The 14,670-nt window shown below is 42.4% G+C and overlaps 1 protein-coding gene across 1 annotated transcript; it reads right to left on the bottom strand.

Moving 5' to 3' along the window:
• Positions 1-499: 499 nt before the first annotated feature.
• Positions 500-10,231, bottom strand: LOC136483745 (phosphatidylinositol 4-kinase beta 1-like). Its single transcript, XM_066480902.1, has 16 exons — positions 8,003-10,231; positions 7,660-7,848; positions 7,470-7,518; positions 6,697-6,829; positions 5,863-6,343; positions 5,501-5,581; positions 5,309-5,431; positions 4,012-4,081; positions 3,194-3,291; positions 3,003-3,107; positions 2,506-2,559; positions 2,264-2,407; positions 2,117-2,170; positions 1,958-2,032; positions 1,490-1,573; positions 500-1,408 (listed from the first exon to the last, which is right to left on the bottom strand). The coding sequence occupies exons 1-16, from the start codon at positions 9,761-9,763 to the stop codon at positions 1,307-1,309; spliced, it is 3,603 nt and encodes a 1,200-aa protein (XP_066336999.1). The 5' UTR covers positions 9,764-10,231; the 3' UTR covers positions 500-1,306.
• Between the last annotated feature and the right edge of the window lie 4,439 nt (positions 10,232-14,670).

Here is a 14,670-nt window from a genome sequence, read left to right as displayed (position 1 = left end):
CAAACACAGGTCCAAATATCTTTTGACCTCCATAAACCTATACAAAATATGAATAGTTTGGATATGGATCCACGTATCCATTTGACTTTGCAGTTTATAAATATCCACCCAATAATTTTACATGAACAAATCATATAATGAAAGATCAAAATATAATAACTATACTAAACTCGATACATATAAATGAACAATAATAAAACTGCATCTTTAGTCAAATTCACTATATAAATTACAAATTAATAATCATACTAATTATGTGTGCATCACTAGAATTTAAGATAAAAACACAATCTACTATAATTACTCAAGGCGCAAATTTTAAACAGTTTCAACTTTTTAAAGCTGAATACCAGCTATTTAAAAACTATATTATACATCATTGACCATATTAATTAAAATATCATAAATTTAATATAATTAGCCATATTAAATTTTTATCACAGCATCCATTTTTACGATACTTCAGACTGCACGTCAGTCTTATACACAAGAAATGGTACAGCAAAAATGTATTAAAAATCTTGCGGTGTTTTTCTTCATGACACGGAAATGTACATTGTGTATCCACATTGCAATTTGCTTGGGCCACCAAAAAAAAAACAACCAAACACTGATGATACTGCTAGTCAACAAGCTATCACCTAGATCTCCGGAGGCCAGACAGCCACAACAAAAGGAATTAATATCTTAACTAAAAAACGGAAAGCTTCTATAGTATGGTCCCTGTACAGTATTGGTAATTTACAAATGCAGCAAAGCACATCTCCATCTACTTTGGTGCTATAGGGATACCACAGGACATAAGTACAGTGACACTTCGAACGGCATATATGTTCTTGTCCTCGGATGATCCCCAGCTCCCATATGCCTATAATTTACACTTGTTTGCTTCAAAGTATGGCCCAGTCCTCTCCTACATCCTGTCCAAGCTACGTCAACCAAAGGTCTGTACAACAATGCAGCTCGGGTTCCAAATTACAATATGCCAAATAGAGCTCCACTAGTCGCAACCTCCTAGCACAAAGCACTAACTAGATAACTGCCGATGACTGTACACTTCTCAACTCTGTCAGAGGGGGGATCATATGAAAGTACAATGCAGGCACCAATCTGTTTCCCTAGTTGACCACGAATGTGCAATGACACATGAAAACACAGTGCTCAATTGCCTAGTTCACTCCTGGAAATCTGATATGGGGTGTGCCAGTATAGATCAGCCCCAAACTGACCTATGCAATCCCACGGTTTGCTCCAAGGATACAAGAAAATTGGTTTCTGAATGAATCCGTTACTCCTGTGGGGAAAATCATAAAATCCCATTCAATACTCTCTGGTAGTAATCATATTGCCGAGTGCGCCAGGCATCCATGCTGCTACTGATCAGTGAGAGCACCAGGGATACGCATTGCTGCACCCATCATATCATATAAGGTAATAGTTAGAAAAAGCTCTAGGAATGATGATGAGTAGCAAAGATTAGTAAGCAAACCTCTTCAGTTAGACTCAAGTGGAACCTCTTCCGCAAATTTTGTATAGTGCGAAGGCCACCTTTGAAACATGGAAAGCCAGAATCCTGGTAAGGGGACACAATATAACACTTATAAGATAATTTGTAACAATTGCATACTAGCCAAATCAGAGAAAAAGCTCAATCAACACAATTATAGGCAGCATACCAGATACCAGACAATTTATATGCTTGAATGCAAGAAAACAAATTCACTGTAGTAGGTCAGATTACATGGCACAGCAAAAAAAAAGTTGAGTTTGTATTGGATGAAAATTGAGAACAGTGGAACTTTTGGCCAATATGGAGGACCTGTCAAGGGATCTAATGAAATAATTCTTGAATGATATACATCACAAAATGTTGAGCTAAAATGTGTTTGCATGAAACAAATATTTGCCCTTAAAACTTAGTTGTATGACATATATTAGGCAACACAGATAATGTTACCTGCAACATTTCCACAAGAAGTATAATACGCTCTGCATGCTTCCGACAAGTAAGGAAACCTTGAATGCATAGCACCTGAAGAAATACAAATTAATATATTGCCTATACAAAAATGAGAAGCCCCAGCAACCAACCAAGGGAGTCTATCATTTAATATACCTTGAAGTAATCAAAGAACTCGCTGGGAGTTCCCTCTGCGTCAGAATCCATCACCTAGCAAATTTGCAACCCAAAAATATAAAGTATTTAAAACCTCATTTTTATAATATAAAAATATCTAAAACAAATTTCAAGCTTCCATCATACTTCAAGGAGTTCCCTTGTTAGCTTAAATGGTGCACTCTCGAAGTTTACCCCTCCAGGAGAGTTAGATAGTATGAAACCGAAATCAATATGAATAATATGTCCTTCCTCATCTATTAGAAGATTCCCATTGTGGCGATCTTTCACCTGTAAATTCACAAAAAAAAAAGGGACACCAGCTACGGGCTTAGAATTTGTATGAACAATGACATCAATCATTTACCAGACATGTTGCATTTCAGCACCTGAAGTAGGTAGCACAGAATTGAATATCCAGCCATACTTTCAACAAAGTTTCTCTGCAAAAAAGAAAAAAACAGCTCTGACTCGAGTTCAAACAATACTAGATTTCATATTAACCCTCCTAGGCTGACAATAGATTGACCACATGAAGATCCCACTGGACAGTTTCTTGCAGTTGCCTATCAAGTATCACAAAAACATGGTAGCATAACGCATGAAAATTCTTCTTATAAATGACAACTAAGAAGCAAAGGCAACTAACCACATTCTTTGCATAGCATAAGGGATTGACAAGTTGGTATAATGGTTACTGAAATACAACTAAGTTTTGCATTCAAGAAGCAAATTAATAAATATACACATCTTGTTTTTCTCGGACAATGCAAGCATGAGCGCTGCATGTCACCTGTGCAGGTAAAAGTACAAAGGAGAGGCCAACAGGCCCAACCTCCAGTCACAAGGATATAATTTGCTTCTACCCCAAAAGGTAGCATCTCACCTGTGCAAGTTTGAAATTTGGAGAATTCTCTTCATACTTGGCTACATAGTAGTCTCGGAGACTTGAAATATTGGGAAACCTACTTTTGAGGGAATGGATTGATGCCTGCAGTAACAAGAAATAAACTTGTAGTAGAACCAAACATATAGTAATAATAATGATGGTAGTAGTTAAGAAGATAAGGTACCTACCGTATCAGGGATGGTCTCAATTAGTGCTGTATAAGCAGAAGTAACAATCACTTCATAAGGCCGCAGCCATAGTGGTAAACCAGCTTCTTGATATATATCTGACATCAGGAGTTAAATAAGAGCAGAAACAGAAAATTAACATACCAATGAAAAAAAAATACTCCCTCTGTCTTGTAATATAGCGCATACAAGCGTTCAAAAATTTGAGACTGCAGTATATTAATTCTGTTCCAAACACAAATATGACAACCAATAGGAGTGGTGCTATTTCTGTGTGCAAGAAACTGGTGCTATATCTATGTACAACAGTACAAAAAAAGGGGGCAGACCCAGTGCCGGAGGCTCCCACATGAGTGGGGTCTGGGGAAGGAAAAAACCGAGGCAAGCCTTCCCCCCGCAAAATCTGCGGAGAGGCTGCTTCGAACCCGCGACCTGGTGACTCAGTGAGACAGCTCTCACCACTGCACCAGGCTGCCCTTCATGTACAACAGTACAAAAGTAAAAAACATTCACATATCCAGATATGTCATTTAGTAATCATGGCTTTACCTAGGAAGAATATATATACTTATTCCATGGTTGCATCTGTTTGAATTTTGAAATATTTGCATATATATGAGATGCCAAAACTGCAAGTTAAATGCTTAAGCATTGAGATATCTGACAGAAACAACAAACTAGAGCATGACAAAATGATAGTCCAAAAGGCCATTTTCTGAAGGAAATAGCATATTTATCTGATGGAGAAAGGCACAATGCGAATGCGAATGCGAATGCAAAAATGACAAATCATTATAGGAATGAGAACCAGCTTTTACCATAGAAGTGTGCAACAAGCTGTACGGCCAAGTGTTCTTGACGGCAGTCATCACCACTCTTGACAATAATCTACAGTTGGAACAAATGTTTCAGAAGCATGGCAGTAATTGAAGATGTTTCAGAACCAAAAACAATGGGAATGGGCAGGCTGCATAATCTCTGGAGTCTGGAATGAAAAGGCACAAAACCAAACACAATGCTAACAGCTTACTTGAATCGGTCCTATGTTTTTAGTACATAAAAAGGATCACCGAATCAACCATTCGTGAAAGACTTGAGATTTAGCTGTCGCTTTACTTCTCAGCATTTAAATTCTTCAACAGTCGATAGAGTTAAGCCAGTCCTCCAGAGATGGACGGACATAGGGATGAAAGCGAGAATGGAATATTCCATTTACTGTGGGACATTCCCATAATAGTGATATCATTTATGACCGTTTCTGACCATTATCGTATATTCGTATTTCAACTTTTGATTTTCTAATTTCATGTACCGTATTGATGTTGTCACTAAATAGTTAAAATGAAAATATGGTGAGTTTCCAACTGACCCGGAATAGTTTCCATATAGTAAATATCGTAACCAACCATTTCTGATCATTTTCATCCCTAGAAAGACACCATTATTCATTGAGTAATGAGTTTATATGAAAAAAAAAATCCTTGAATACAAAGGAGAACTGCCCATTGCATTACAAACAAATTTTTTTCTCGAACAGGAGAGCTGCATATCATTATATCAAGAAGAAAAAAATGGGAAAGAGCCCTACACACCCACTCACCAAAATACAATATTCATGACACCCAAAACACACACATACCCATAACTCTACAGCAAAATTATAAGATCCCCCAGGGGCAAAAACACAACCTCAACCAAACTACCAAGCAGCCTCAAGAGATCCAACATCCAACTGCACTAACCTGCCCCCGCTAAATGCCAGAGGTGTCCCTCTTCTAAAGTTTGCCTCACAAAATGATATTTCAGTCAATCTAAATTATATGTTCTACCTAAGAGGTTACAACAATATTTCACACCAAAATAAAAGTACAGTAAATTTTATTTTGTTAAACTTACAAAATCAACTATAATATGACATAATTTGTAGAGCACCTATATCTAATGAAGATTAGCAAACAGCATTTGCCATACTGGAGGCAAACATTTGTTTAGAAGACCAACAAACGGGGTAATAATCGTGTACATAAATAGCCTCCATGGATCCATCCACGAATGTAAAGGGTCTATAACACTAGTAGTAGAGTAAATCTAATAATAAAACAAAATTTGACTTACAGAACGCAAGTCCCAGCCAGGTGATTTTCCATGAACCGAAGACCGTCGAATTCTCTCTCGTTTGACAGCCCAAAGCTCACCAGCCAAAGCATCAGTTGGTTTTCGATCCCCACCATCAGTAGCCTTCAGGAAAAGGAAATTGTGAGCTACTGACTTATTGGTCAAAAAGAAACTAGAACATAAGGGATTCACCTTAGGATCTAAATTTTGGGTGCTCTGCCCAACTCCTTTTAGAGGAAGACCAGGTGGAGTTTTTCCTTTTAATGCTGCAGCCTAGCCCAGCAAAAGCAAATATTAGCATAAAAGGTAACCAAACAGTAAGTTGGATGACATCGCTGCATGCAACCTCATTATGCTCCAAGGTTGCTTGTTTCTAAAAGCAACAACACAACCAGTGGGGTGCAAATAAGATAACTCATCAAAGGAGAATGTTAGGATAACTGTAAGTTGTGGACGTGGAAGTATTTGTTAGAGAAGGAACAGGAAAACAAAAGTAGTAGTACAAGAAGTATAAGACTTAACACTAATGAAAGAAATTCAAATGTCAGGCTCACCTTTACTTCCTCAATGGCAATTGTACTAGGAACGCGGCGATGGTCCTTCTTTCGTGTTGGTTCATTATCATCTAAATCTTCCATGTTAACTCCTGGAACTGCAGACAATGTAACGTTCACCCATTCAATAGGCTGATCAGCAACTGTTTGCGAATCTCCAGGTGGATCATGAGAATCCGTAGCATCATGTCGCAGCCTACGCCCCGTTTCAGAAAGTGCAATGCTCCTTGAGCGACCAAGTTTCTCAATAGAGAAACTAACATTTACAAATTTTACTTTAGTCTCCCAGCGTTGAGCCATTGCTTGGTCAATAACCTGAGATGTAGACTTCAGCATTCTGTCTGTTTCATAGTTTTGTGTTTCATGCCTGCTCCACAAAGGATAAGCCCATGGAGGTGGTTTTGGTAGTTGCACGTCTCCATTAGCCAATGGTATCCCACCTTTTGATAATTTGTGCCCATCTGATGATCCTTTAGAGTGGCTGGAAAGAAAACAAGAGGTGTTACCAGAATGGCATCTGATTGGGGAAACGGTACCCCTGACATAACTCCACATCATGACATGCTCACTGGCAGGTGGGCCCTACGCCCAGCTGGCCCACATGTCAGTGACCACGTCAGGTGGCAGATGCATCAGAGGATCCCTTCCAGTAACAAAGTGACAAAGACCACCATTTCATTGTTTATCAAATACAAAAATTTCAATAGAAACTCCAGTTGTGAGCTATGTATCTTTAGCCTCATATATACAAATAAAAATTAGTACAACAAGCCTGACCAGGTTTATGAAAGACTCATCATTAACTTCCATTGAACATCCAAAAAAACAGCATACCTAGGAGCTTCTGCTTTTAAAACTTCAACGCATATAAGGTAAGGAGCTTTCTCCCTAGAATTCAGAAGAACAGACTCGTCTTCAGGTATATGAACCACTCGATATATGCCCTTTCCCATCGGAAAGCATACTCCTACCCATAGAAGAATAAAGAAAATATTATGAGGTTATTCTAGCTGGTGCTTTGCAATATGTAGATATTAATGGAGCATTAACCCAATGCTATGGTATGTAAATAAACCTAAAAAAGAACACATTGGTTCAGAGCTTCGAGTCACAAGAAGAGAGTGCTCTTCTTTAACACAAAGCAATGGCTAGGCATATTGCTCTGATGCCTTATGCATTTAATTCAGTACCACCACAATCTGTAAATTAGCTAGGTGCTCACTGTTCAGCAGACCCAAAAAAACTAAATACAGTGCGTAAAATGGTGATGGCAACTGATGCACGAAAAAAATATAACGGAACAAGTTCTATCAAAAAGGCTATTCGAGTAATCTATATGCAGATGACTGAAACTATTTTTTAAAGATTGCCCATCAAAAACATTTTACATAAAATAACCAGAACTATACAAACCTGACTCAAATGGACAAGGCAAAAAAATATAAATGTACATTCTGTAACTTCCAATGGAAGATGCTAATGTAATATTACCAGCAATGCAATCCCAAAAAACTCAAATATCCAAAGGCTTAACGAAAGTGTATATAGTGAACAAATGCAAGGAACAAAAGTTCAGGAGATATATTGAATAAGATAGAAGAAATCACCTCCATTTTTTTCAGCAGAAGCAATCTGACTATTGATCTCTGTAAGAGACTGCCACATAAAAGAAAATATCATTGCAGGGTACAAGTTAGAATGTGAAAAGACCAAAGAGAGTGCAATAACTGGCACAGGATGACTGAAAGGTTGTGAAATGAATAGCCATGTAGTTACATGGTAATGTGTTTGACCTACCTCCCGGAGGGCAATCTTACGATCCTCAATGGGAAATATGTCTACCAGGCCATAAGATGTATCACATAAAGCCTGAACAAGTTCCAACGAAGCATAGTAAGAACCTTTTCGAAGCTCTGCTACTGCATTAATTGGTAATGGTGGTTTTCCACTTTGCTTCTCATTGATTCCTGTGCTACCAGGGTGTTTCTGCAACGCATATCACCACACTTAGGAGGATGAGTACAGATGCAAAAAGAAACCACAGTAAATAAAACAACATATAAAAACTGGCATAATATACTACTATAACATGAACACTGGAGCTATCAAGCTGAAAAATAATATGAGACCAGATCCTTGCCTCTTTTGCTATTTTTGAGCCAAAAATCTCAGAATCTTCAAGTGAGCGGTCTCTATCACGGAAGAGCCTCTTAAAAAAGCTTTCTGATCCTGGGCTCCCCTTAGAAAGATTGTTAGATTGACTGCTTTCTATGTGCCCACTCTTAGAATCTTCTGGGTGCACTCTAAACAACCTACGGAATGACAAAAACTCTGGATTATCCTCCTCTTCGATACCACTAGTACCCTTACCATCATCATCATTTTTATCAGGCCCCTCAGTTCTCCTCTCCTCATGCTTATCCTTAAATAATTTGCGGAAGAAGTTTTCTTTATCACCTTCCTCACACTTGTCATCTTCATTCCTGTCATGAGTGATCCCTTTCTTTTCTTCATTCTTATCCTTGAAAAGCCTGCGGAAGAAATTATCATCATCTGCATTTTTATGGCCTTTATCATCTTCCTCTTTCTTGCTTGGTGTGCTACCTTCCTTTTTCTCATCGTTTTTCTCCTTAAAGAGTTGCCTGAAAAACCCATCTCTCTTATCCTCTTCTATGTTCACACCAACCTTTTCCCTCTCATCCGGCTTTTGATGCCCTTCATCTTTCCTCTCCTCATTCTTATCCTTGAAAATTTTGCGGAAGAAACCTTCTCTGTCATCATCTTCCACACTCTTGCCCACTCTTTCCTCATCCCCATGTCTTGCATGGATGCTATCTCTCCTCTCCTCATTCTTATCCTTGAACATCCTGCGAAAAAATCCTTCCTTCTCATCATCCTCACCTTGCCTGTCCTCCTTATCACGGAAGAGTCGCTTCAACAAACCATCTGAGCTTGGTGTCAGTTCAATGTCCTCCTCCTTGCTATCCCTGAGCAATCTGCGGAAGAAACCATCTCTATCACCTTCTTCCTCCTCATTATCCTTTTCCCTGCTATCCTTAAGTAACCTTTTGAAAAATCCTTCTCTGTCCCCATCATCCTCCTCCTTGTCTCTGCTGTCCCTAAGGAGCCTCTTAAAAAACCCATCCCGGTCTTGTTCTTCATCCTTCTCTCCAGATCGTCTGAAGAGCAGTGCATCGCGCATTTTTGGACCAATGCTCAGCCTCTTAAGCAACTTGTTATCCTCTGATGACGGTGTAGCTGGCTGCTTCCCTCCAGTACCCATAGCATCCTCGGCAACATTAACCCCACCACCAGCTGGGGGGCTCAGTGACGGTGACGATGCGAGGGACAATAGCCGCTGCTTGGAAGATCGTATTCTGCTGAGCATGGGGTTACCTCGCGGACTGGCAGCAGGGGATGGAGGAGCAGGCCGGACCAGCGGTGGCCACTCGCCCTGCACGGTCGCTGCAACCTGGCACTGCTCCTGCACCTTGTCGATCCCATCCAGATCGTCAGCGTCCTCCAGCTCAAGCTCTGCAGCGAGGAGCCAGTGCACCTTGAGCGCGATGCGGAGCGACTTGGCACAGGTGTCGATGACGAAGCGGTCGAGGGAAGGGCTGGGCTTGTGGACGAGCATGTAGCAGACCTGGAAGAGGTAGGCCTCGAGCCCCGGCAGCGGGAGCGTGTACATGCGGTTGCAGAGGTAGTCGCGCACTCCGGCATGGTCGTGCTTGTAGAGGTAGCTGACGGCGATCCACTCGCAGAAGAAGGCGGAGTCGAAGAAGCGCACGAGCCAGCCACTGCTGCCAACGGGCGGGGCCGCGTCGGCGGTGGAGGGGATCTCCCGCGGCGACTCCTCCGGCCCGAAGCTCAGGCTCCGCAGCCCGAGAAGCCGCACCATGGCCGGCGCGCCCTCGGCCCCAACTCAATCAACAAACCCTACTCACCACCGCCGCCACCGCCGCCACCGCCGCCGCCGTCTACTCGTCGTCCACCGCCGCTCACCACCATCACAAGCCGGCGCGGAGTAGCTCAATCCAGCACCCCCGACCCGCAGCAGCAACCCCCGAATCCAAACCCTTGCCTCCGCACGGCCCCGCGATCCGGAGCCTCCCAAACCCTAGCCTCGAAATCGCGCCCAGATTCGCAGCGAGCGGCTGCAGAATCGGGGAAGGCGGGCGGCGAGAGCACAGGAGATCGGTCGCGGGGTTTGCGCTGGCTCGATTCGACTCGGATGGATTCGATTTGAATTGTCGCAGCGTTTCCGTCGCTGGGTGTAGGAGACTGTGATTTGAAATTTGTTTTCCTAATTATTTTTCCCCCGTTTCTTTCGGGTTTCTTCTCCGGCGTGGTGGTGGTGGTGGGGTGCGGGTAGGGATCGGACTATCGGAGGACGCGGAGCAGGTGGGGGCGGTGATGGCCGCGGGGCGCGGGATCCACAGTGGCAGCCACTCTGTTGTCATTTTTGTGCTGCTTCATCCAATCAGCCAATGGGTGTGTTTGTTTCCGCAATGGCGTTGCGTTTCAGCGGGAAAAGTAGAAAAAACCAGTCGCGTCGGTTACTGCCGAAAGTCAAAGCGGCTTATAATTTAGAATAGAAAAAGTATATTATGTACATCTACTTACATAGTACATATTTAATATTCTGTTAAAAAACTAGGTTTAGAAATACCAAAGAATCATTGTAGCTCCATCCTAAGAATTGTGCACATATGAGTTCAGCTGCATACATTAGATTTATTTGGGACCAAGAGTGGGGAGATTCGCGGCGCGTACAAATATAACACGACTCGGATGATGTGTTCGTGATTTCCCATCGTGAACGCTCCGTAGAGTTCTCACGGACACTTCACCACATCAGGTGGATGCTCCGCCGAGAACTGGATGCTCTCGGGTTCTCTGGAAATTACATTTATAATTTAGCTTACACTCCATGGTCTTTCGTAGACACCGCTCTTTCACTTAGAGAGGGTGTAAGTGCTCTGGCTGTGAAGTCTGCTACGTTTTGGGGGTTGGCGGACTCTCCGTCGTTTCCAATGAATGCTCAGACAGACGGTCGACATAATCTATGTGCAAGGCTTTTCATGTGGGTTCTTGGTGATCCAATCCTAGATGTAGTAAGCTAGGCTTCATGCATGTTTAAGAGGTTTCTAGGGTAGTTTAGGTGACTAATTGGGCTCATGTTAGCTATAGTTAGCAACTAGTGATTTGGAATCAAACCAAAATCATGATAAATTGATGATTTAATCTTGAGGTTGTGCATGGCAACTTAGTTTTGACATTTGGGAAGATCCTGGACCATGTGCTTGTGCCTTGTACCTTGTCCATCCTTGCTTCCAAGCACAAGAGAGTGGATTGGCCACTCATGAGCTCTTCTTGCAAAAATTTCCATAACAATGCATCAAAGGGAAATCCAAGAGAGAGATGAGATGATTGGGCTAGAGTGGATCTTGAACTTACCCTACATATGATGGAACCACCACCAGCCTTCCATATCAAACTTGCATCAAGAACCAAGAGTTAGGTTTTGGGGAATGAATCCAAGGAATGCAAGGGAGTTTCTTGAGCTAACCATAGATTGGAATGGAGGTGACTAAATGGCTCTTGAGATGTTGTTGATGCTTCCTTTGCTTTTCCTCTTCTTCTTCTTCTTGCCTTGCTCCATCTCATCCTCTCTCTAGTTCTATGGTTCTTCCTTGTTCTTGCTTGGTAGAGAGATGAGGGGTGAGGAATGGGAGAGTGAGAGAGGAGGAGTTGACTCTGAGATAGAGTCCACTTTCATGCTAACTTGTAGGTCCAAGGGTGTTGGAGGTGGAGGACATCTCATTCTCCACTCACTACTTCTATTATAGGAGTTGGCGGATGGTCCGCGAGACCTGGCAGACGCTCCGTCAGCCTTCTATCTTAGTGCATTTGATTCAGAGACTAGGATCTTTGGCATTGAGGTTAACTCTTACTGTCCATTAGATAGGTATCCACTCTTAGAGAGATTAGGGATCCTGATTAACACCTTTTGGAGAACATTTTCTCATCGTTGATGTCTGTTTGACCCTTGTTGACTCCGGGTTAACTTGAGAGAATTAGGGAGATTGGATGGTGAATTTGGAGTCGTTGTCCTTATGTAAACCACCAGAGATCTTCATGGGAGAATGGATGAACAATTATAAAGTTTTGACATGGAGTTCATAGTAGGGTGGTCAAAGGTTCTAGTTGGAACGACCTTGGATCGTGACGAGTTCTCCCCTCCTTAGAAATAGCTTGTCCTTGAGCTTAGCCAAGTGGTAGGGTTGATTAAGCTAAAAAGGTATGGGGTTCTTTGCTAGAGAGTTCAGATTACCTTGGAGCTCGGTGACTTTTTCCTCTCTGGGATTCGACAAGGGTTGCCATCTGTAGATCATGCATCGAGTCTATGAGTTGATTGTATAATCTTTCTCTTTCTAGGGGTTTGGACTCATCATAGCAAGTTAGGGTATAGTACAACATAAGTAGTTTGGTCATCTCCATGCTAGTGCGCTTCTTTCGACACATACATGTATGTTTATAGTCCGTGCACATATGTTTTGGTTCCTAGCATGGCACTAAGACATTTCAAATGCACGCAAGCCCGCTGAAACTTCGAGCTTGTGTGAATACCCGGTGTGTGGAAGGGTGGGTAGGTTTAGTGACATGATAGCTTAGTCTCAAGAAGACGCCTAACTGGGCTACTATCATGTACATGGGTAGGGTTTAGGCCATTGGGCATTTACTTGGTTTTCATAGTCAGCCGGTCAGTGGTGATAGATGATTCCTTAGGGTTAGGGTGGTCCAGGCAACTTTTGACGGACACTCTACCATAATTGGTGGACACCTCCACCGTCCACGATCTATATAGGCTCTGATAGCGACTGGTTGGGGTTTCCTTTTCCATTCTCACCGACGCCTTTGCCTTTACCAACGTCGCCTATGCCCCTGTCGATCATGTGTGTGTCTTCTGATCGATCCTATGGTCCTCATGCTTTCTGCGTGCGTCTCCTGGTTCAGGTTGCTTTTGGTCTACGACCACCAAGAAACACAAAAGATTTTTGGGGCCTTGGCAAAGACAAGTAGACTCTAAATTGTGATCCCAAGTTTGTGTGGGAGCAAGTGCAATTATTTGGTCTATTTGGTTGAGCCGAAATGATGTGATTTTTGACAAAAAGAGGATTTATTCTCACTTGCAGGTTATTCCTTACTCCATTTTGGTGTTAGCCTTCCATCGATGGAATATAGGGTTAGCCTAATCTATGGCTTGGTTAGGTTTTGGGATGAGCCGTATTAAGGATGGGGTAATGGATGTCTTGAGGTACTATTGTGCAGGTTTTGGTAAACTAGGATCATTTGATTCAAAAGCTACTAGGGATTGAAAATCAAACGGTTATCGTGCACTATTCTTGATTGGCTGACCTCTAGCGGACACTTCTCCCATTCCTGGCGGGATGTTTCGTCAGGTCCATTAGGGTCTTAGAAAAACATGTAGCTAGGATTGGTTCTATCGGTGTCCTTCGCGGATGGTTCGTGGGATTCCGTGGATGCTTCGCTATCTTAATCTGTAGCTTGTGGCCTTCACTGTGTTGATTTTTACGTTGGCGGAACATTCTGTTGTCTTGGGCGGACGCTCTGCGAGACTTTAATTGCTCTTCGCTTTAGTAAATATTGTTACTATATAACCCAAAGACGGTCTATGGTCCTTAGCGGACACTCCATCAAATGATCAATGTTGATTCAACTGTAACTTGCTCAACCTTGGTCCAATACTTTATAGAAGTCTTGCATGCCCTTTATACATATTCTATACTTGTTCTAGATCATACTTGTGCATATATTGAATCCATTTGTGCTCAATTGCTATTGACTCCACTTTGGTTCCCTTTTATCGAAATTTCCTAACTTGTCCGCTCCTTTCCCATTGTTGCAGGATTGGTGCTATTCGTTGCCTTTCGGGTGGAGGTAGTGAGAAGAGATCAGGGGCAAATATGTCTGGTAGCAACCATCACGAAGAATGATGAAGATGAGGGGACTCAACCTATGGACTTGTTAGCAATGACCACAGCTCGACTTCGTTTGATGCTCGAAGAGTACAACAAGGCTTGCTTTTCCAAGAACTTTGGGCAGACAAGGGAGTATTTGTCGCCTTATTTTCACACCTTGACTCAATTTAGGCTATTCTGAGGGGTTTAGACATAAGACCTATGCATGTTGAGCAGCAATGGGTGAGTTGGAGCTACCTGGAGATCCTTGCACACCTAGCAAATTTGGTGGACATGCTTGGGGTCATGGGTTGGAGAGATGTACTGGCCTTTAGGCAAGATTGGAATGAGTTGGTAATCCGTCAGTTCTACGCCACCTTGGAGGTTAGGGCATGGAAAGAGAAGCTTATCTAGATGACTGGCACTAGAAAATTCAAGGCAACTTTCAGGGAGCTTGTAACAGTCAGACTACAAGGAGATGAAGCGAGGAAAGTTAGTGAATGAGCTTCCAGAGATGCAGCCTAATGGGATTTAGGGCTTTTACTCCTAGGAGGAGTCTAATTATGGTCCTCTATGAGTGTTGATCAAGGAGAGTTCCCAAGATTATTTATGGGGTTCTAAGGCGGACTTGTGTGCCTTCTACGAGGGGCAATGATGCCATTGTTTAGCTGTTCCTTAAGATCATATCTGCTGTAATGTCTGGGGAAAGGCTCAACATGGTAGACTAGATATGGTGAACCAGATGATGGAGTGCAAGAGGGATGTACACTCCACCTTGGCCCTGCAGCCTTATATAATGGCTTTGGTGTTGCGCAAGGTGACT

The sequence above is a fragment of the Miscanthus floridulus genome, chromosome 9 (assembly GCF_019320115.1).
Source record: "Miscanthus floridulus cultivar M001 chromosome 9, ASM1932011v1, whole genome shotgun sequence".
NCBI lineage: Eukaryota > Viridiplantae > Streptophyta > Magnoliopsida > Poales > Poaceae > Miscanthus > Miscanthus floridulus.
Note: the sequence above shows the minus strand (reverse complement) of the source record. Positions and strands in the feature narration are given on the sequence as shown.

Bases quoted from the DNA above. Each gene is read 5' to 3' on its own strand.
- LOC136483745 (XM_066480902.1), bottom strand. From the start codon at position 9,763: ATGGTGCGGCTTCTCGGGCTGCGGAGCCTGAGCTTCGGGCCGGAGGAG. The intron at 6,344-6,696 runs GTATGCTGTTTT...TTTTCTTTCCAG, and splicing joins TTAAAAGCAGAAGCTCCTAG to CCACTCTAAAGGATCATCAG. The intron at 1,574-1,957 runs GTAACATTATCT...TCCCCTTACCAG, and splicing joins TTCTTGTGGAAATGTTGCAG to GATTCTGGCTTTCCATGTTT.